We start from the raw sequence: 22,193 nt of genomic DNA on the forward strand, positions 1-22,193 counted from the left end.
TAAATTGAGAGAAGCGAGTAAATGCCTTGGTGGATTAAAAAGTGTAATGAGAAATAGACATTTGGAAATGGATGGTAAGGAGATTGTATGAAGGAGTGATAGTGCCGACAGCCCTGTACGGGACAGAAACATGGAACATAAGAGAGAAAGAGAAGGAGTTTGTATGTGTTTGAGATGAAATGCCTGAGAAGTATGATAGGGGTTACTAGGCTAGATAGAATGAGAAATGAGGAGGTGAGGAGGAGAACAGGGGTGGAAAGGGAGTTGGGAGATAGGGTTGATGAAAGAGTATTAGGATGGTTTGGACACATGGAAAGAATGAGTGAAGAAAGATTAGTAAAAGAGGTGTGGAGGGCAGGGGTGGAAGGAGTGAATGTGAGGGGGCGACCTAGGGTGAGATGGATGGATGGGGTAAAAGGGGCATTGGGAAAGAGGGGAATGTCTGTTAAGGAAGGACGGGAGAGGACAGAAGATAGGGGTGAATGGAGAATGGTTGTGTATGGATGATGCTGTGATGCATGAGGGGGTGGGTGGGGGATGGGGAGTGAGGAAGTATGTATGAGAAAAAAAAATTGATGCAGCCCGAAGGGACTTCTCCCCGTCTTCTCCTTTTCTGCATGAGGGAACGGTGAGGGGGGATCGCCGAATTTATGAAGCGGCCTTGATGTGGATGTGCTGTCTTGCGACACTGATTCTGACCCAGGGCAGTGGCAGGATGCAGGGATGACCCGTCATCCAGGAAGTGCCAAGATAAGAGGGAGGGAAGAGGGTGGAGGGAAGTGGAGTATGCAGGGAATGGAATGGGTGGGAGTGGTTTCTATGCCTTTTTCTTCTTGGCTACCCCACCGTGTAAGGGAAAAAAAGCCTTTGGTATATGTATATATGTATGTATGTATTCATTATTATTATTATTGTTGTTGTTGTTGTTCTTATTAATATCAGTAGTGACCAATACTATGACGAGAATCGAAGCGTTTTTGCTTTTTCGGTTAATTTCAGGCTTGGCAGGGAAGGAGAAAGGGTCTTCTCTTGCACGTTAGTTGGGTGTGAACGCCCGTAACTTCATCTTATTGCAAAGGACCAGTATAGAATAATCCATGTCAGCGAAGTAAAAGAACCTGGTAATAAAGGAGACGAGCACATGGCTTCAGATAAATTCCACAGCAACCACAACCTTGAGTGAAACTAAGGGAAGCATATAACGCAAGTCTGATTGTTAGCACCTCTTGTAGCTTGTGACGTCACTGTCGCGAGGTGGAGGAACGGGGGATATCTTGTCGGCAACAACTAACGCTTCTATCGTCGGGGACGATATTGTGCCGAAGAGGTGGAGTTATGATAATAGAAACGTAAATAGGGTTGTAAAAAGAGTGTAAGAACAATTTAAAATTTATCTGCACTTTCTTTTCATTGGAGATTTGTCTCCATTCATAACATAATACCGCGTGAACTTGATCAGAAGGAATATCACCAAAGTCCCTAAAATATTCAGTGCCTAAAAAGTATTCAGTCATTACATCTATACAAGGTGGAGGGAAAGGGGCGAGGAAGGTGGTGGGTGTATAGTAAATAAAGAGGGAGGAAAGGGATTGAAAGGAAAGTGAATTGTGAGGGAGGGTAGGATTCACTGTGGGAGGAGGGGCCGAATGGTAAAGAGGTTAGTGCTGGCGATGGAGAGGAGGAGGAGGAGGAGGAGGAGAAGGAGGATGAGGATGAGGATGAGGATGAGGAGGAGGAGGAGGAGGGGAGGGGGACAGTGTTCCTTGGTTGGGGGGCGGCTGATCGACACATTCGCGAGAACTGCCTGCCAGTCTCTCTTCTCACCTCCTTCTATTTGTCCCCTTCCTCGTCTTTATCTCTCTCCTCTCTGATGCCATCCTTCTCCTCGCTTTACGTATTTTCTTCCTTCTGTCTACATTCATTGGCTGGGTCTTCTCTTCCCTTCGGTAATTAATTCTTGCTGCAACTCTCCTCATTTCTCCTTCACCATCTCTACGACTCCATCTTTTCGGAGCGATTTGGTCCTCAAGGACAGAAGAGTCGGTTATCGCCAATGAAATGCAAATCCCTCTTCCCTTTTCTTCTTCTCTGGGAACTTCACCGCTTCCCATCCCCAAAATCCACCAATACATTCACCTCCATCAGGAGGTACAACCCTGAAGGGCTGGCACTTGGTACCCAGACCAGGCCCAAAATCTCTCTAAATTTCCATTACTCTGCACCTTCACACACTTTTTCACACAAACGAAACTACCAACTGGCAAATACTCTCCTCTGCCTTCTGCTAACCGTTGGCATGTAAATAGACCGACACTAATACCTGTACAACGCAAACAACAGATCTATCTAGAAAGATCTATGAGAAACCTCGAGGACCGTTGTTGGCTTCTATGTGGTCCATGGTTTCCAAAAACTCAAGACAACAGTTATCATCAGTATTCCCCTTTCTTTTAATTCTTCTATTTCCCCCACTCCTTTCCATTCTTCACAAAATATGGCCTATGCATAAGAATCCGTAGTTCTTTGCCCTCCCTTCCACCCATCCTCTTCCACATCCACCTCGTTCTCCTCGTCCTCTTCCCATTCTCTCCCTCAAAAAAAGGCCGATGCATTCTCAGTCTGTTGTAACAGTTGTAGAATCAGATTTTATCAGTCACAAATTTCAGCCTCAGGGATATGCATTAAATCAGTACTCTCGACTCGGGAAGGAAGAAAGGAAGAGTAGGAGATGGGAAGTGAGAGAAAAGAAGAGAGAGAGGCCGACTGGCCTTGCTGATTAAACTTAGACGCGAAAAAATATAGACTAAAAAGGAAAGGGGAGAAAGAAGGATGATAACTTGAGATAGGAAGAGAAAATGGGAACAGAATCGGAGAGAAACTAAGAAGAATATGTAGACTTCGTTTACGGGTTAGCCATCTACCTACTGATGGAGGTTTAATCTAAATTAATAGAATCACCTGGCGACAACAGGAATGATTTCAAAGTCGTATAACTTTAGCAAAGAAATGGGCAAGACGGGCCGCGCCTAAATTCCGCTGCCATGTCCGATACACTCCGTTGGCTTCTCTTCCCTGCAGCAGACCAATATGTGTGTCGATTAACTGCTCGCTTTTGCTTCTATATCATTTACTCTGTGCACCAGTAGAGCTACACCCTGTGAGGAGCGTTTGCAAACGGTCGTCATGCAGTTCCTTATTGAGTCCCTTAACCGTCGGTGTCCGTCAGCTCCACTGACAGAAGCAGAAGGTTCCACAGGGAGAATTGGTGTGTACGAGAGACTGAGAAGGCGTGAGTCATCTCAGCTCAACGCCATAACAGAGGAGGTTTTGTGTGGTACAGACCCTTCGTCAGCTTGACCTATTCTACCCATCCACACTAAGCTCCCTCCACCTCCTAACTACATACATCCTCCGTCTTCTAAGCCACGCCCTGTGCCTTCTCCACCGGCCCGTCCCCCCTTCAGCTCCAACACCATTTTCAGCGCTTTACACCCACGTAATCATGTTTTTTTTATCTCCATATTCAGACTCCTGGTCTATGCGAAGCAAATTTAGCACTGTAAGGCAGTCTCAACAGCTTTTTTCAGTCCTGGTTTATCAAATTACGCTGTCTGTTTTTCTATTGGGGATTGATATGACGCACACTTCTTGTACTATCCTATACTATCCACCCGGCATTAACCTCACATTCTCCACCACTGACATGTAGTGTCATATACCCTTCACCATTCTCTCTCCTCCCTCGACACTTACCCAACAACTGCCTGTCTCCCCACACTTATCCTTTACTATTTCCTGGCCACCTTACCTATTCTCCATCGAGACTATCATCCCCAAATTATTTTCCATTATTTGCCAACAGCATGTTTCAACCCCTTTCTAACTTTTTCTTTGTCTTCTTTACTATTCTTCATACTTTCCTGACACTATGACACCTCTCCCACGTCACTCTCCGGAAGTGAGTACACTTCTAAACGACACCAATGATATTAAGTTCTGGTGTTGTATTTCTCGACCGTAGTCAGGTCGAGAAGAGTTAGGGACACCTCGGGTGTCGTGGGGAGGAGGAGGGAGGGGTTGTGTGGACGCGGGCGTGGCGTCCTTCTATTCGACGTCATCTCGCCCTTGACCGCCCTAAGCTCTCTGTCACAGTGCTTCTGAAGATGGTCTCGGCTAGAAATGTTCTCGTCCCCCCTCTCTCTCTTTTTATCCCTCTCTCTCTCTCTCTCTGCCTCCATCTCCACCCCAACACACACCTATCTAAAGCGGAGAAAGAGGTGGTGGAAACTTGAGGGGAAGAGAAATTAAGATAATGACGAGGGTGAAAGGGCAAGGAAGGGAAGAATGTAAAAAGAGAATGGGAAGGATAAGGTGAGCAGAATAGAAGGGAAGTGGTATATGGCAAGGTGATAGGGCTAGGAGTGGAAGGCAAGTGGATTGGAAGTGAAGGGGAAATTGGCACAAGCAAAATGGTGAATGAAAATGTGGTAAGGAGAAGAAAGAAACGCGACTGAATGACGTAAACGGGAAAGTGAGCAGAAGACGAAAGGAAGAAGAGAGGGAAGAGGCGTCAGGGAAAGAGGGTAGAGTGAGAAGAGAGGAGATCATTTTCGCGATATTGGATGATTTTTCCCACCTTGCTCTTTTCGAACAGCCTCTAACCACCATCTCCCTAACTCTTCCAATCGCACACAGGTGGTGGGGGCGGAGATGGGTGTCCGCAATGGGTGACAAGCCGGGTTCGGGCGAGACAGGGAAGGGGTTGGGGGAGGGGGAGGGGGATCGGATGTCGAGGCGGGAGGGAAGCCTCAGATCCGGTTGCACGTTACCGGGGTGGGGGGTGGGGGGAGGAAGAAGTCCAAAGGTGTGGGTAACGAAGTGGATGTTGTGTGTGTATGTGTATCTCTCTAATTGTAATATACAAGAAAGAAGCAACACTCGTTGAGTCCCGTCTCCTATTCTCTAATTTTCTAATATACCTAGACTCAAATTCATGTATAGTTCCAAGTTAATCTATATCTCTGATTTCAAATTATCATATTTAGAATTGAACTCATGTATTGCTTGAACTTGGGCTATATCACCTAAGCTATTCCATCTATGTGGAAAACTGTTTTTCTTCACATCTTTTCGAAGTGTCGTCTTTCTTAATCTACTTCCATGACCTTTGAAAGCCCTCCCATCTTTAATCAGGAGATCTCTTCTATCAATGCAATCTATCCCCTTTAGTGACCTAAACACTGTAATCATGTCACCTCTTTCTCTTCGATCTTTCAAGGTTGGCAGACCCTGTACTTTTAGTCTTTCCTCATATGGTTTATCTTCTAGGCTGGGAACCAGTTCGGATTTCTGCCCTATGTATTCTTTCTTGCTTATATCCTTCATTCTGTGTGGGGACCATACCACTGACGTATATTCCAGTTTTGAACGTATTAGGGTTTCGATGAGTTTTTTTTTTCATCTCTTCATCCATATAATGGAACACCAGTAGTCCATATGTCTCTCCCATAACCCTGCTGATTAGTCTGTCACGTGACAGGTTGTCTTTTATCAACACTCTCAAGTCTCTCTCCTCTTTTGCTTTTGTAATGTGTTCGCTTCCCAAGGAACAGTTTAAGGATGGCCTTTTGCCGCTTTGCATTTTTTGGTATTGAACTTCATTTCCCAATCTTGGCTCCATGCAAAAATATTATCTAGATCTTTTTGCAATATTCTACCGTCCTCATCATTATTCACTCTTCTCGTGATTTTTGCATCATCTGCGAACATTTTTAGCATAGCTTGTTGTTCCTTCCATCATGTCATGAAAATAGACAAGAAATATTATTGGTGCAAGCACTGAACCCTTAGGTACTCCCCTCGTTACTGCTCTCCAGCTTGACAGCTTGTCCTTTATTACTGTCCTCGTGTACCTTTTCTTCTTAAAAACAAAACAAAAAAACTTTAATGCATTCTAAGTTTGCCTATCAATCCTCCAACAGCTTCAATTTCCACATAAGTCGACTGAGAAGTACTTTATCAAATGCTTTCTTTAGGTCCTGATACACACAGTCCACCCACCCTTTTCTCTCTTGCAGCACATCAGTCATTCTCTAGTAAAAGCTTAAAAGGTGTGACACACATGACCTTCTAGATCTGAAGCCAAACTGTCAGAATATTCATCTTTTCAAGGTATTTAGTCCATCGATCTTTCACAATCCTTTCACATAAATTCACTATTGTGATGATTAGTGATGCTGGCCTATGATATAGTGTGTGTGTGTGTATAAGGGGAAGAATATACAGAATTTCACATCAACGGTAATGTACATATACCGTGATTTATTATATATATATTTTTTTAAATATGGACTGGAATGGCAAAGCATAAGGGCTGACAAGACATCTTTTGGTTCATAACAAAGCTGTACATCCCCCCCCCAAAAAAAAAATTATATATATATATATATATATATATATATATATATATATATATATAAAACACAAAAACAGACAAGTAAATTGAATTATATTTTTCTCCTCGGTCAGTTTACTGCCCATTGTTTTTGGCAAGATTTCTACCCTGAACATATTAATCTACCCTATATATTGGAGTCATTCAAGTATATTTCCATTGTTTTTGCATGACCAGTCCCGATTACAAAAATATCAATCTAATGAGAAGTAATAATAGATACGTTTGCATAATTCTGATATATCGTGGGCCTAATTCGAACGCTCGCAATTGTATTTGCTCTGCCGCCGCGTGGCAAACGCTGAGCAGTCCAGGGAAAATCCAAGGGTTAGGCGACCCCGCACACTTCAGTGTTAGTGCTTGCTAACATCTCCCCACGAAGTTACCTCTTTTGCCCTGGAGAGCATGTCTCTTCTTCCGAATTAAATCGTCTGGTGGTAGCTGGGCTAAGTGCCAGAGTTGTGAAACAGAGTGGGAACGTTAGTCGAGAGGGTCTCAGAATCTTCCGGGGGTTTACTTCAGTTGAATGAAATTGGCAGACGACAGATAGAGATATCAGAGTAAAATGAATCGAAAGGGTCAAGATCCTACTCAGTCATTGTCTTTGGCATCCATGCATAATTGCCTGGTGTCTGCCACGACAGCTATACAATGTGTCAAAACAGTGAAGACTATTCAGTGTTCTGGCGCATTGTATAGCTGGTTTTCCGATCTACTTTAATCAGTAGTACCAAGTTTTGCTTCTGAAAAGTATCAGATCAATACAAAGCGTACACAAAATAGAATAAAAATAAACTACTCACATAAATCATATTAGTGCCATGATGTTTGTGGTAGATGGAGTTGTACTTGGCTCACCCAAAAGTAACGAATTAGTGGTGAGATATACGGGCGACGTGTTGGACGAGTTAACGCCGGATTTCGCTGGTAGGTGAGGAAAAGGCAAAGGGGTTGCAGGGTAAGGTTGCAGGGTGGTGAGGTGCATGAGGGTAAAGTTGCATGGGATGAGGTACATGAGGGTTGGGTTGTAAAGGAGTGAGGTGCGTGAGGATTGGGTTGCTCGGATGTGTTGCGTTAGGGTTGTCTTGCTGCGGGTGAGTGACGGTTGGGTTGCTGGGGGTGAGGCATATGAGAGGTTGCAGAGGGCTGTTTAAGTGTGTGGTAGCAGGGAGGAAGTTACATTGGGGTTGAGATTGTAGGAGTTGAAAGGCTTGTGAAGAGGTCTATGCGTATATGTGTTTGTAGGTTTGTTGTCTTTTTCATCGGGAAGTCAAAATAACTAACCAGAGTAAAACAGATTGTTGCCAAGGAATTTCTTTTAAGGTTGTTAGTAGGCAGAAAAGATTAATGAAAATTGTCATAGCTCTCTCGTGCTGGAGATAACCCTAAACCTTAATGAATGTGACTACATCAACCAGAAATTTAACTGTGCTGAAGGAAGGCGGGCTGGCCTACGTGACAATTGCTTCACATCCTCACGAATGATAAGACCTCCGTTTGTGTTATAGAATCTAGTAATTTTGTAAGTCCTTTCCGTTACAAGAATGTTGCAACCTTTCTTACAATGGAGGCAAGTATTCATCATGATGCGAATAATCTTATTTGCCGCTATCACGGCCTCCCTCTCATAACTTTCCTCTACCCATAATTCCGTGGAACTTGTCTATCGTCATGCGTCACAGAACCATGCAGCGGAGTAACTCGTAATGTAATGGTTAGGAAGGTTACCACAGGGTCACATGACCCCTTTGCAATACTCGTGAAAGACTAAGAGACATTTATGATTGCTTTTAATGAGTTTAATTACCCCCCTCCCTAACCCTTTAACTATCTTTGATGCCAGAGCCACCGTAACCCACGCCTCCAAGACAACAAATCTGTCAAACATGCTAACCACTATTCCCCCACCCAGACAGGCTGAACACAACCCCCTCCCCTCACAACCTTCCATTCAAGCTAGCAAACATGAGCCGAGCTACCTAGTCACTGGACCAACAACCCCCCCCCCCCACACCCACTCACCCTCGTACGCAACATGGTGGCGTGGGTAAAAAGGAGTTCTTGCTACTTTATACATAATGACGCGACCACCCAGCTCGGTAATGCGGTGTACTAGAGGTTCCTCACGTACAGGATGGCGCAGGCGTCGTTTGCTTTCTCCGAGCCCCAGCACATGTCAGGCTATTGGGAAGCTCCCTTGGTAGCCAAACCTCAACAACGACGAGGACATTCCTCGTTCTAATATCCTTCAATAGTTCTTGCCCTAACGGTTGCTGTGATCCGGTGGTCAGAATAGTCGACTCATATTTTCAAGTCTATGGTTTTGAGTACTTTTCACGTCTGCAGGGAGCAGATTCAACCTTGCAGTTCTCGATATAGATAACCCTATAAACAAGTAAATACATCCCCTAATTGGACATACAATATGTTTTATATGCGTGCATGTGCACACGTTTATAATTTCTAACATTCAAGGTAATTTAGACAACAGAATGAAACACGTGGTCAGATCAAAGATATATTTACAGCACTAACACCATCTCCATTAAGTCCCATAAATATATTATATACATTAAGTAGAAATCATAGAAATGATGACAATGATGAGGGTGAGGATGATAATTGTGACAATGATGCTGTACATATGAAAAACAGATGAGCTCCCGAAAGGGAGATCGTAGCTCATAGTTCGCTCTAAGTGATATGCAGGAGAGTTGTTGGTTACAGCGAACTATCAACTAGACCGAATTGTAGATAATCTTTGTTCTTGAGCTGAAGGTACGAAAAGGCACTTTGCACGAGTCTAGGCAACTCGTTCGTTCACTCCATGTGGTCTTTATCAATGCTGGTTACAAAGAAGAAAAAAAAAAAAAAAAAAAAAAAAAAAAAAAAAAAAAAAAAAAAAAAATTGACCTTGATTGAGCCGATGGTCTGGCCATCTAGCCTCGGTCGTCCTCAGCCGATACGTCGACATGACGTCATCAGGGTACGATTGAAAAGATGTCGGGTGAAAGGGATAGACTTATCGCCTAATATTGCCAGTGTCGATTTTGCTGCCGAGGCACTTCCTCCGTCTCACGTGCTACGGCAGGTACTGAGTGAGAGATTACTTCGTGTCAGGTACTTCAGCGATTTCTCACGTGAAGAAGCGGCGCTCAACCATAACACACTGTCGACTTGCACTTTTGAAACGGATGTTTTTAGGGTGATCACTATTACGTAATCGTTGACCGTGAAATTAGTTTGAAATGTCGAGAGGGCGTCGACAGTTGCGAGTAAATAATAGATGTACTCTTGGCTTCAAATAAATGCAAAAAACGTGTTTTGAGCGCTACTGGCCACGCGAAGTTCCGTCATTCGCCAGGAGGCAAACTACAAGCAACTTGTCACTCTAAATGTTAGTTACAAATGCTGGGTTGACAGATCAACCTAGAGAGTCGAAAACAGGAAGGTTGAAGGTGACGTCATGGGTCCTTTTTGGGCAGAACGTTGTGACGTTCTTGGCAGTACGTGTAGTCGAACCAGTGAGTGAACGGCAGCGCAGTGGTTCTGTAAGGCAGAACACACTCTCCCAAAGTTGAGTCACAAGTTGCAACCATTGACTGGGGGGTCGTGTTCCACACTAACCGCTACACCGTCACTTAAACCCTGGCGAAAGCAAAGCATTCTGGAAGCTATTCTTTGGTACACACTGGAAAAATGTTAATCTAGAACTCCTTTCCCCTCCTCCGGTAGTGGGATCCCGGGGAGTGGGAGGCAGAGGTGAGTGAGGGAGGGGGTTGAGGGAAGGAGAGGGGGGGGGTGGATGAAGGAGGGAGGGAGGGAGGAAGGAGCGAGTTCCTACTTAAACCTAAGAGAATCATGGGGAAACGTTGGTGGGTTACGTCCGTCCGCCACTATGGCATAGTCGTTTCCACACATCTTTGGGAGTATATTTGAATCCAAGGCGTTCTCGGGATGCTCCGTGGCGTGATGCCTGCGTGTGTGGGTGGGTGGGGTTTCACGGGGCTGCCTTGGTCATCCACCCCGGAGTGCCGAAATTGGAACCTACGTGGTTCCACATTGTCACCACTGCAAGAGGATGGCGTTGTGGTGGGCAGGAGGAGGCGAGGCAAAGAGGTCACAGCCCTGATACATCATCCGAAGTAATTCGCGCCGAACGTTCGGATCCGACAACAGTTCCTCGGCCAGGGGCAAGGCCTCACTACTCGAACTGTTCGATTCTTCCTCCTCCTCCTCTTCCTCCTCTTGAAGATCCTCGTCGTTCGAATCTTCCATCTCGCACTCCTCTTCCTCCACATCCTCCATTTCATCGTCGTCCTCTGAAGCCACGGCCAGGTCTTCGTCCTCAGACACGACCAAAAGTTCCTCGTCGTCTTCACTGCCGTCGTCCTCGACGAGAGTTACTTCGAATCCACTGGACCTCGGAACGACACTCCGAAGCTGACCCCCAGAGCTGCTCTGCCACTGGTTTTCAGACAGCTGTTGTGACAACTTCTCGAGTTCTAGGTATGCCTGCTGCCTCTCCAAGTGGTCCTTGAGCCCTAGAATAACGGGATGGTCGAGTGGCATCTTCTCCTCCTCCACTAAGTAGCGGATGGTCTCCCTGAGGCAGTCTCGGTAACCAGCGAGCACTCCAGGGTCCGTGTTGCTCCTGCTGGGGGCGCTGCTGGTGTCGTTGTTTGGGGTCTCCCTCACTAGCTCTTGCGAGGATTGTTGTTGCAGTTGTCGTCGATGTTCCTGCTGTTGTTGTTGTTGTTGTTGCTGCTGCTGCTGCTGGGGAGTGGCGGAGGAATCTGGGACTACGGCGGCCTCAGAGGGCGTAGCAGCATCCTGACCCTGACTAGACTCGAGGGGCCTCTGGGGCGATACTGGCACAGGCATCTGCGAGGAAGAGAGAAAGAGAGCAATGTTATGGAGTGTTACAGTGCACAACCCACGCTTTATTAAGAATATCAAGTATATCAGAACAAGGAATGAATACAACGTTCTCGGTTGTCTGACACAGGACTCTCTACATGCTAAAACGAACTCAAATAGTGACTAGATCCGCTTCATAATAGAGGCTCATAAAGGAGAAAGTTATTTAAGCAGAGAGAGGGAGAGGATCGCCGGCTTCGACTCATCCGACATAGACAAACCAATGATTAACTTAAGCGCGCCCACGCACACACACACACACACACTAACATAATTGGTGTCGTCTATTTCCCATTCCGTTGCACACCGGAGTTATTGATCATGCAGCTCCTGAGTGATCCACACCTTCAGCATAAATTTAAATACATTATGATTGGAGTTTACTATGTACATGAAAATGGGAGGGAAAGGGATATGAATGAAACAAGTTTCACTTATCCCATAATATCCAGCACAGAAAACTAAGTGCATGCACACGCACACACACACATATATATATATACACACACACACACACACGTGTGTGTATGTGGTGCGTGCGTGCATGTGTGCACATACGTCTACATCGGGTTTCCCTTACATTACTTAATCTATTTCCTGACCAGAAATATAAGACATGATGGGGACGAGACCATTTTCGTCGTCTCTTGGCATGTAAACTGATTTGAGTTAGTTACACACACACACACAGCGTCTCCACTGTATGATCGTACACACATCTGTCCCTTAATTGCAACACGTGTACAATGTCCCTCGTAACAAGACCCCTAGTACCGGGTCCCGCTTCATACTACATGGCTCACGCTTCCGCCAAGGGTAACCTCACTTCCGGTCCCCCCCCCACCCACCCACGGGACACGACGACCCTACCCCAACCCGCCCAGCAGGTAACCCACATCGAGGTCCGGACCGACCAGAAGGCAACCCGTCTCATGAGATCCTCCGCGACACGCGCCCAATGCTGAGCATCCGGCCACGTGCATCCAGTTACTTCGTGTGTGGGGGGTTCGCTTTTGTGTTTACATTCCACTCACGCCCCCCCCCCCATTCATGTCCATATGGGCTTCTGTACCCCTCGGTACTTCCGGCTCCTAAGAAAAACCAATTTCCATTCCATGCTTAACCTGAAGACTTTGGGCAGTCCAGATGTGGGAACAAGAGGGGTATGCCTGTGTTCCACATGTGGAATATAAAGTTGATGTGCGCATGTGTGTCTGCAAGAAAGGCTAGGATATCTACATCAAAGAATGATGATACGAAACTAATATAAATAGCACAGAATAAGAACTGAATATTAATTTTCTTTATGTTGTAGCCGATAATATAATCAGCACTTATATCTTTGTAGACAATATCGCGCTGAAGGAGTCTTGGAGGGAATAAAAATAGATGTTTAAGGAGGGTAGCAGAAAATTAGTGGAAATTAAAAATAGTCAACATTCTTCTTTGGGTGAAGCTTAACCTCAAATCTCAAAAGAGACCCCCCCCCCGAGTGCTCAAAGAGTGTAAATTTGAAATGTAAGACCAGTTAACGGAAATGTTTAACAAGTCGGTCGACACTGGTTTTGTGCCAATTGCTTGGGGGCAGGCAAACGTTATTCCATTTTTCAAAAATGGAGATAAATCATATATGTACTACCACAGGCCAGTTTGGCATCAGTTATAGGTAAAATGCCTGAATCAATAAGTTACCGTAGGAAGGGGCAAAAGTAGCCACTTGGGGGTTAAAACTGGCCATTATCGTTGTTATATACCTAATCATGACAGATATACAAGGAAATAAAACCATCAACTACTGTGTGTTTTGCATAATTCCTCCTTTTTGTTGACAAACATAATTAGTTATGGCCAGCAGACAACAAAACAGGATGAGAGAATTATATGAGAGATACAAAGAAAAGAGAAGTAAAACATAAGATAAAGAGGGCAAAGAGGAGATCAGATGTGAAAAGGTTAAGAGTATAACAGAAAAAAATTGAAAGTAATCAAAAGATGTTTCGGAAGGAAATTAAGAGAGGAAGAGGAGGGGAATCAAGTAGAGAAGAAAAGGTGAAAGGTACAGATGGAGAGATATATTGGAAGGGATGGCAGTATGAGGAAGATGGTCAGAGTATTTTAGGGAGTTGCTACATGTGAAGGAGAATAGGGAAGGGAAGCCCTAAGAAAAATGGCAATAGTGTGTTAGGAAAATGGAGGAGAAAGATAAAGGAAAAAAAAAAGAAAGAAAGAAAAAAAAAAAAAAGATGAGGTGAATGCAGTTATTAAAGTGATGAGAGAAGGTAAGGCACCTGGGTTGGATAGGTGCCATGCGGAGGGTCAAAAAAGGTACAGCGACGGTGGATTGGCTGGTGAGGTTCAATGTTTGTCTAAAAGAGGGTAGAGTGAAGGACTGGAGGAGTGCCTATATAGTTCCGCTTTACAAGGGAAATTGAGACAAGTGCAAATGTAGTAGTTTCGGAGGGATTAGTTTGTTGGGTGTAGTTGGGGAAGCTTATGAGTGGGGGGGGGTTGATTGAAAAGATTAGGAGAGGAACAGTGTGGGTTTAGGACAGGTAGGGGTTGCATGGAACTGCTTAGTGTAGGCCTTATGGTCTCCTGGAGTCTATTTCAATTCTATGTTCTTAATGTTGGGTGACCGAATATTCAATAAAATATGGACAAGTAAAAATGCCCAACTTTGTTAATAATACGAAAATTGCAAATGATAAACTGGAATTAGATGGATATTCAACACACAAACACATTGTGTGTGTGTGTGTGTGTGTGTGTGTAAGAAAGGTGGAAAATGAAGACACGGTCTAGTGCCAAATTAATTCCTGACGGTTTCGCTTTGAGCTTGTTCAGAAGATTGTCTCTCTAGGTCGAAGCTAACGATACACATTGGTTAGGATTAACTTGGAACTAGACCCATCTTCTTTTTCTACGTTTCTCAACTTTTCACAATATCTTAACAAGTTATTTAATTATATATATATATATATATATATATATATATATATATATATATAGATAGACACATACATACATATACACAACACTACAGAAATACTGAGATAATTTCTTTTCTTATGGCCTTGTTAAGGGCCGAAAGTCTCCTGTCGACGTATTTTCCCAATGAGAGGAGATAAGGGTAGGAGGTGGGTACAGGCTAGAGAAGAATACTTAGATTCACAGTATACACGCATGCAGATTTTATATTTGTAGAAGGTAAATACGCGTACTTGTTGAAAAAGTTACGACAGTACGACCGTGAAATGTACATGTGTGTGTATAGTTTAGACCAGGGGTTCCCAAACTTTTCGGCTCATCGACCCCCTAGTCAAGTTTAAGATTTTGTATAGACCCCCAAACTATTAATTCACGAATTATGTCATTTTATTTTTATTATTGGTGTTGTTATTAATGCTAGTAATATTATCATTATTATTATCATAGTTGTTATCATCGTTATTACCCTTATTATTACTACTATTATCTTTATTATCATTATTATTATTATAATTTCAGTTATCAATGTTATCATTATAATTATAATTTTTGTTGTTGATATTATTGTTTTAATTACTTACTGTAGTTCTTGTTTGGTCTCATAACCATTTAATTTTAAAGATTCCCTTTCGACCCCATAGTAATTTACTGACCTCTTTCGACCCCCTAGCAATCTACTGACCCCCTTTCGACCCCTTGGCTATTTGTCGACCCCCTGGATGGTCTCATCGACCCCTGAGGATCGATGAGACCACTTTGGGAACCCCTGGTTTAGACCTATAGGGGGCGCATTCACCATCATGTACTTCTGAGGATTAACTTAATACCCGAAATATCCTCTCGTTTTGCAGATTTTGGACACAGACTACTTTCGTTCGCAACACTTGATATAACTAATGCTCTATTATTATTTTTTTTAGTCATCCTTGCCCATTCGTCTGATGTTGCTCTTGTCCTCAGAATAATTTCATCAAGTGCACCTATACAACCTCCAGTGTTATCAGTCTCAGTTTCCAAGAAAAATCCTGCAGACTCAGAATCCATCTACAGTACTAAAATTACAATTCCTTGGGTCCTTTCCTGTTGCAGTGGGGCACATCTGTCTCGTTGCACTACCCACTAATCATGCATTTACCCATCCTTCTTCATGCCAAAGCCGAGTTGGTCTTTTGGCTTGCAGAAGAACGGCATTTACTTCAGAGGGCGCGGGACAGACCTCCTGTGGCGGTGGCTGTGGTGCGGGGGGGGGGGGGTTACGCTACTGCAAAAGAAAACGGTCTCGGCAGGAGGTAAGCTTCTACTCTTTCCGAACGCTCCTAAGACCCGTGTCACACTATGCGACGCTGCCGGATGCGGCCAGATTGTGGCCAAGTTCCATTAGCTTAATAAAATCACCTGGCGACACCTAGAATTTTATATAACAGTCATCATCTCCCCCTTTCGAGTCTAATGACTCATGAGGTGGACTGCTATACCCAACAAGCCGCAATGGCGGCGCCGGCCAGTGTGACACCTGCCCAAGAACCCATACTGTTCTTCGCCGCACCGGAGGTCCGTCAAGGATCCAGGTCCTCGGAAGATGCCAAGCGTCCCGTCCCAAAGTATACTGTAACCCTACGAGCGTGGCACCCCCTAGATAGGAAAGTGCCCCACCGTGTCTTCTACTTCTCGCGCGAGCACACACACACACACACACACACACACCATATGCACACACACAGTCTCCTGCCCTTATCCGAACAATCCCCAATGGACACTGCATCCGGTCGATGGGTAACCCGAGAAGACCAGAGGAAATGTCCACCTACGTCCTCACCCACGACCCCCCCACCACCTTACCTCCTCTCAGTTACAACCCCCCCCTTCCCTCAGCACTTGATACATTGGTCATCTCACCCTCCACCATATGCCCCAGACCTATATTAAGTCTCTACTTCCGTTGCAAACGTGTTCAAGATGACGTATGTACCTATATGTCCTTGGTCCATACATACGTTAAGCTATGTCTGGAGAGTACGCACGTCCGTGGTCATCATAGCGTACAAGTGTACAAACTCGCGACCCAGATTCGCAAGTGATTAGTGCAATCGTGTCTCGGAAGTGCGCACAAATGTTCAAATGTACCAGTTCAGTCGATTATACACACCACAGAGATCTGTGATGAACACAGACCACCGTTGGAGAGCTCTGGCCAAGACATATTAATAATTGAGAAGCACTATCACGCTTTGGGAAAACCCCTATTTCTCACTCACGTGACAAAACTCATGTCAATCTTGCCCATTCCTACGAAGCTGACACGTGTCACACTACAGAAACCTCAGTTCGATGTGAATCACAAGCATAAACCTCCATTCTGTGTGATTCACCATGGTCTTGGACCACGTGTTGGATTCGTGATTGACAGCTATTTTCCTTCCGGAAGAGAGCTCAGAGCTCATATGACCGATCTATGGGTAATGCTGTGACCTTACACGCACACACATCCCCCAACTCCCCGCCCACGAGAGTTGGAGTAACGACTCGAAGTGCAGCGATACTGAAATTATTTCAGCCCTGGGCAGGATTCGAACCCGGACCGTCGTAGTGACAGTCGGGGACTCTACCATCCGCGCCACCGAGTGTCTGTATATATATATATATATATATATATATATATATTGTATATAGACACAATGTGTGTGTATAATATACATATGAGCGAACAGAACCTAGGGGTACATACATACATACATATACCAAAGGGTTTTCCCCCCTTACACGGGAGGGTAATGGTATTAATCATAAAATATCATCCTCTGTGACATGTTGTCTTATATGGTAAAGGTTATTTCATGAGGGTGCTGGCTATCCAGTTCCCATACTCACTGGTGCAAGCAGCACTGCTGCTCCCGCGTGCTACTCTTTGTAGATGCTATTTTTAGAACTAAGCAGGCAATGTCTCCCCTTTTTTTCCTTTGGTGTGTGTGTGTGTGTGTGTGTGTGTGTTATCCCTCCTTTCTGCTGCCCTCTTTAATTCTCCATCATTACTATTGCTCTCTCTATGGGTCGGAGTTGTCCCTACGGATACATACACACACACACATATACGACTATATATATATATATATGTGTGTGTGTGTGTGTGTGTGTGTGTGTGTTATGTATTTCGTCACCGGTATATAATCAGTGCTTCTACCCTTGTGGACACTACCGCACCCAAGAGGGAATGATAGTGGTTGTTAAAGATTTAAGGAGGCCATCTGAAAAAAAAAACAAAGAAAAAAAAAAAAAAACTTACAGCCTGTCTCATTCTAAAACCAGCAACTACATAGTACTGAAGCACGCAGGAGCAGTTCTAGCATCACTGTGTACGGGAACTGGATACCGCACCCTCACAAAATAACCGCCTAAGTCTGTCACAGCGGCCGATGAATACATACCCGTGTCCACTCACGATCTTGTTCGATGCTGGCGTAGACAAAGCAAGAGTTGTACAAAAATGCAATATGCGATCAAAAAATACCACCATATATGTTCAATAATGTAAGACACACTATCAGAAATACTACCATATTTGTAGCACAGTCAGGCATACCAACTCTACCATTCGAACTCAACATACCCTCCCCTCATCTCCTATGAGTGCGCTTTGATGCACGTTATGTACTATAAAACACGAAGGACCGAAGCACATCAGAAAACTAATGTCATAAACTTTACTGAACGGTGAACTATGAAAGATGCGGGTTAAGTGACAACTTTACACTTAAACAGGCTGCCATCACATTACCGCTCGCTTGGAACCCTATTGGGAGCACTGCATTTGATGCCCGCATCGAGTGCACGGACAACGACCCAGACACCACCGATAGTAAATTAAACGAACATTTCACATAATAGTACACGTGGTTACATTGCAAGCGTGCTCTCACATACCCATATGAATGTGTGGTGTGTGTACATATATATATATATATATACATATACAGTGTGTGAAAAGAAACCAACAGATAACCTGCCTGTGACACTGACGTGAGAGCATAATCTCCCTGCCACCCACCTTCAAAACCCTTCAACATAAAAGTGCAGCCCCGAGGGACTGACACACGGTCTCAGTACCGGGCCCAAAATTTCTATCAACTTAAGACTCCTCCACTTTTTTTTTTTTTAACAAGAAGAAACATTCACTTCTCTCCTACTATTCTGATCCGGCAACACATGACATTTCCACACATACATCACAGGGGTCACACGAAGAATCGTCACACCATGAGATCTCACCTGAAGAAGTGCCACCAAAGTACGTCGAATATCAACAATGGAATAAAGACTTGGTTAGACTAGGTTGAATGAGGGTTATGCTTACTGTCATCAACTTATACAACCGAAGAATCGTAAACCCAGGATGGCCCACACGAAGAATTCACCCTGTCAAAGCCTGGGATGACGATTCTTCATGTGATGCCATCACAAGAACTCCAGTGTTTCCCAATAGACTTCTCATAGGTCCAACATTCTCTTACGGTTTGAATATTTGTGTTCGAGTTTTCCTGATATTCACATTCTTCTATACAAACCTTTACCCATACATTTAATTGAAGAAAAAACACACATATATATATATATATATATATATATATATATATATATATACATACAGTAATGGTTCCCTCAATGATTCCATTGTTTGTGACTATACATACTAGAAAGCCTTTTGTATTTGGTTTTTAACTTCCCTAGTTTCATTAAATCTTTCTGTTTGGGTCAAAGATAATGCAGCAAGAAACAGAACGAGACCTTTAGCAGTGACGGGTGCAGGGACTCCTTCATCCAAGTGGTGCCGAGATTGGAGGGACGACTGGATGAGTTTGGATGAGTGTGGGGGCAAGTATGGAGCGAGTGTATGGTTTGACTCGGCCACCACAGTTTTAAGGGTCTTTTGTATGTATGTATATGCGTATACTGTATGTAATGTATGGAGGCTCCATATCATTCTAACATATTCTAAATACTGCCCAGGCAATTTATCATTAGTATCTTCATAATTTCATCCAAATGATTCAAACACGACCAGATATTTGACTGTGATTAATTCTGATTGGATCACGTGTTGGGCTAGTGATCCACAACTTTTACCTTCCTGGATGGGCTCACAGCTAGTTTATAGCACCATGTATGGATAATGATGTGACCTTACAACTTCCTCCCTTTGTTCAAGGGGGGCAGTAACAGCTTGCATTTCGGAAAACTTTCACAGTTAAATCTTGGGTCTGCGTGGTTGCAAACCCTCGACGCTACACTAAGTGTTTACTGATGTGTAATATACAAGATAAGAACTCGTGCAGTTCCACAGCTGTGATTTCATTAGTCAAAAGTGACGTTTAATTCGCTTCTGTGTATGTTCACCTTGTCATGTTTATCATGTTCAATGTCAAGGAGCAATTTACACTACTCCATCGATGATCGAACTGAAATCGTGACTAGCTTCGTTTGAACATGAAACTATCTGGCCTTGTTTTTTCGCCATTATTCCTAACTAGGGCAATTGCTAGGGAGCGTGGCGCAACTTAATTTGTATTAATGAATAACTATGTTCTTATTAGTAGAGGGAAGTTTCATCTTCCTTTGGCCTAAACATCAAGTTTCTCCAAGTACTATTGCACACCAAAAATTGAACCATGATATATAAAAAACTATGCAAATATGCATTTCATTATAATTGCACTGACATGATTTTGTTGGTAATTTTTAAGAGAATTATTGTATAAAGAAATATATACTCTACAACTAGATATATTTGTAGTTTCCATAACAGGGTTGGGTCCAATTGTCCAAGTACCTAGTTATTTTTCTAGTACAAGCCGAGTCATAGTACATGACATTGTTATTAAGTACAAGTATTTTGTGAAAAAAAATCCTGTCACAGATTCGCAAAAAACTAAAGTTAGTATTTTTCGTATAATCACACTGAATACTGCTAAAAGGCAGGATTTGAAATAGAAAAGTAAATGGAATTTTATCACAGAACTGCAAAACAAAAATATATATTTTGTAACTTTAGGAATAACATGAATAAGTAACATTCCTATGTTGCAAATGCAAAAGACCATCTACATATTTCTCTTATCAATAAAACAAAATTTGATGCAGAATGTATAGTTAATTATCACGGCATTAAAACTTGTCCTTTGTTCTATGTATACTAAAAATATACTCGGTAGTTTTATGACAAAAATAACATATAAACGCTTTACCCAATAGCAGCATCACAAAGTTCGCTAGAATCTATATATGATATATTTTCTTTTAAATGCAATATTCTTTTTTGTACTTGGTGTTTTTCAAGTAATTTAGATCTAACTACAAGTACCACTCCACTGATTTTTTAAAGTACAAGTACATAAAAATCTGTACTTAAGTCTAAGCACAAATACATGTACCTGGACCCAACCCTGTTCCATACATCATGAGTCAGGTCCATGCATCAGCAATAATGCGTTTGTCCACACCCATTAATTTTTGTTTGACTAACGATGTGAATGTTCGTGCACATGCAGACATTCTAAAGTCACCCCTTGTCCATATGAGTAGTTTTCTTTGAAGCTTCATCTGTGCTTCGCATGTTTCGTCAATCACAGACACGGTTATTCCATTTGCTCAACTTTTTTGTAGCCTTTTGCGTGTGTCGAGATAATGATTGTTTGACTCAGCTTACACATACGCTCTATCTTATCATATTTACACATACCGCTGAATATTTCATTCAACTGACAGTGTTTTACTTTCACCCATTTTAATCACTGATTTTTGGAAGTTCGTGCATATTCTGCGTCACTGTCGTAATTCTAATTGATATTTCTTTCCACGGTACATATATTACACTACTATGTCACACACGTTATTGTAATACAAACAAATAAATCTTCAAATCTGGCCTGGAATGCCAAGTCCCCAGTAAGATTCTAGACTAATGCACTAAACAGCATTTCTCGCGGGAAATCACCTCGCTTATATGTTCTGCAATGTATCCTTTAATTCCGCTAGCAAATGTTACGAGGACAAACCGTTAGGCTGTTAAGCAACACATCACTCCATCCACACAAAGAGATGACACATGAGCTTCTGTCCTGAATGAAACTCATCATTGCGTGAAATTCTTAACACTGACAATATCACTCACTTTGTTGGATCACTTAAACTAGTTGACTAGATGGGGTTAGTTTGCTAGATGACAGGAAGGCAAGCACTCCCGTCTGTCCGCGGTTGTTTGCTGTCCCAGAGATGAGAAGCTGTATTGCGCTCCGCGTCGCTGTAGGATGTGTACACGGCTGTCCCGTCAACCACCGCACTCTGTCCCTTACACAGAGTTGCCACTCACACTTTCTGTGTATAAATTTATTTCTTGACTCCGCATAGCACTTGTAATAAGGAAAAGTATATTAGATATACAGTTAATCTAACTTAGAAAAAATTGTATCTCGTATAATGTGACCTATATCAAGAAATCGGCAGGGAAATCAGAAATATGATAAAACCTCCATTCAAATGCGTAAACTGCATCAACTTGCTTTCAGCTGCCGAGGATCCTACAGAGCACCGGGCCGTTGTGGACGAAACTTTTCCGTTTGAACAATGTTTTACATATACATATTTCTACAAAGGCTGTGTTTCAAAGGGCACACTTGTAATTGGTGAAGATAGGATATATGATGTTATCTGTATATTTTGTGTCTGCTTAAAATACTTTTTTCCGACGCCATAGGAAAGACATCATTGTACATTACTGGACGAAGTATAACTAAACATATGACGAAAATGAGTAAAACTCTATGTGCAGCTCACACTGATC

General features: G+C 43.2%; 1 protein-coding gene across 1 annotated transcript; it reads right to left on the reverse strand.

Annotated features, from left to right (window-relative positions):
• Nucleotides 1–8,959: 8,959 nt before the first annotated feature.
• Nucleotides 8,960–21,661, reverse strand: LOC143020053 (uncharacterized). The gene is made up of 2 exons (XM_076176224.1): nt 21,525–21,661; nt 8,960–11,338 (listed from the first exon to the last, which is right to left on the reverse strand). Exon 2 carries the CDS (start codon nt 11,336–11,338, stop codon nt 10,520–10,522), a length of 819 nt encoding a protein of 272 aa, XP_076032339.1. The 5' UTR covers nt 21,525–21,661; the 3' UTR covers nt 8,960–10,519.
• Between the last annotated feature and the right edge of the window lie 532 nt (nt 21,662–22,193).

The sequence above is a fragment of the Oratosquilla oratoria genome, chromosome 38 (genome assembly GCF_046742065.1).
Source record: "Oratosquilla oratoria isolate Oo_2021 chromosome 38, ASM4674206v1, whole genome shotgun sequence".
Lineage (NCBI taxonomy): Eukaryota > Metazoa > Arthropoda > Malacostraca > Stomatopoda > Squillidae > Oratosquilla > Oratosquilla oratoria.

What these genes read in the sequence shown, in the direction of transcription:
- LOC143020053 (XM_076176224.1), bottom strand. Translation starts at nt 11,338, where the DNA reads ATGCCTGTGCCAGTATCGCCCCAGAGGCCCCTCGAGTCTAGTCAGGGT.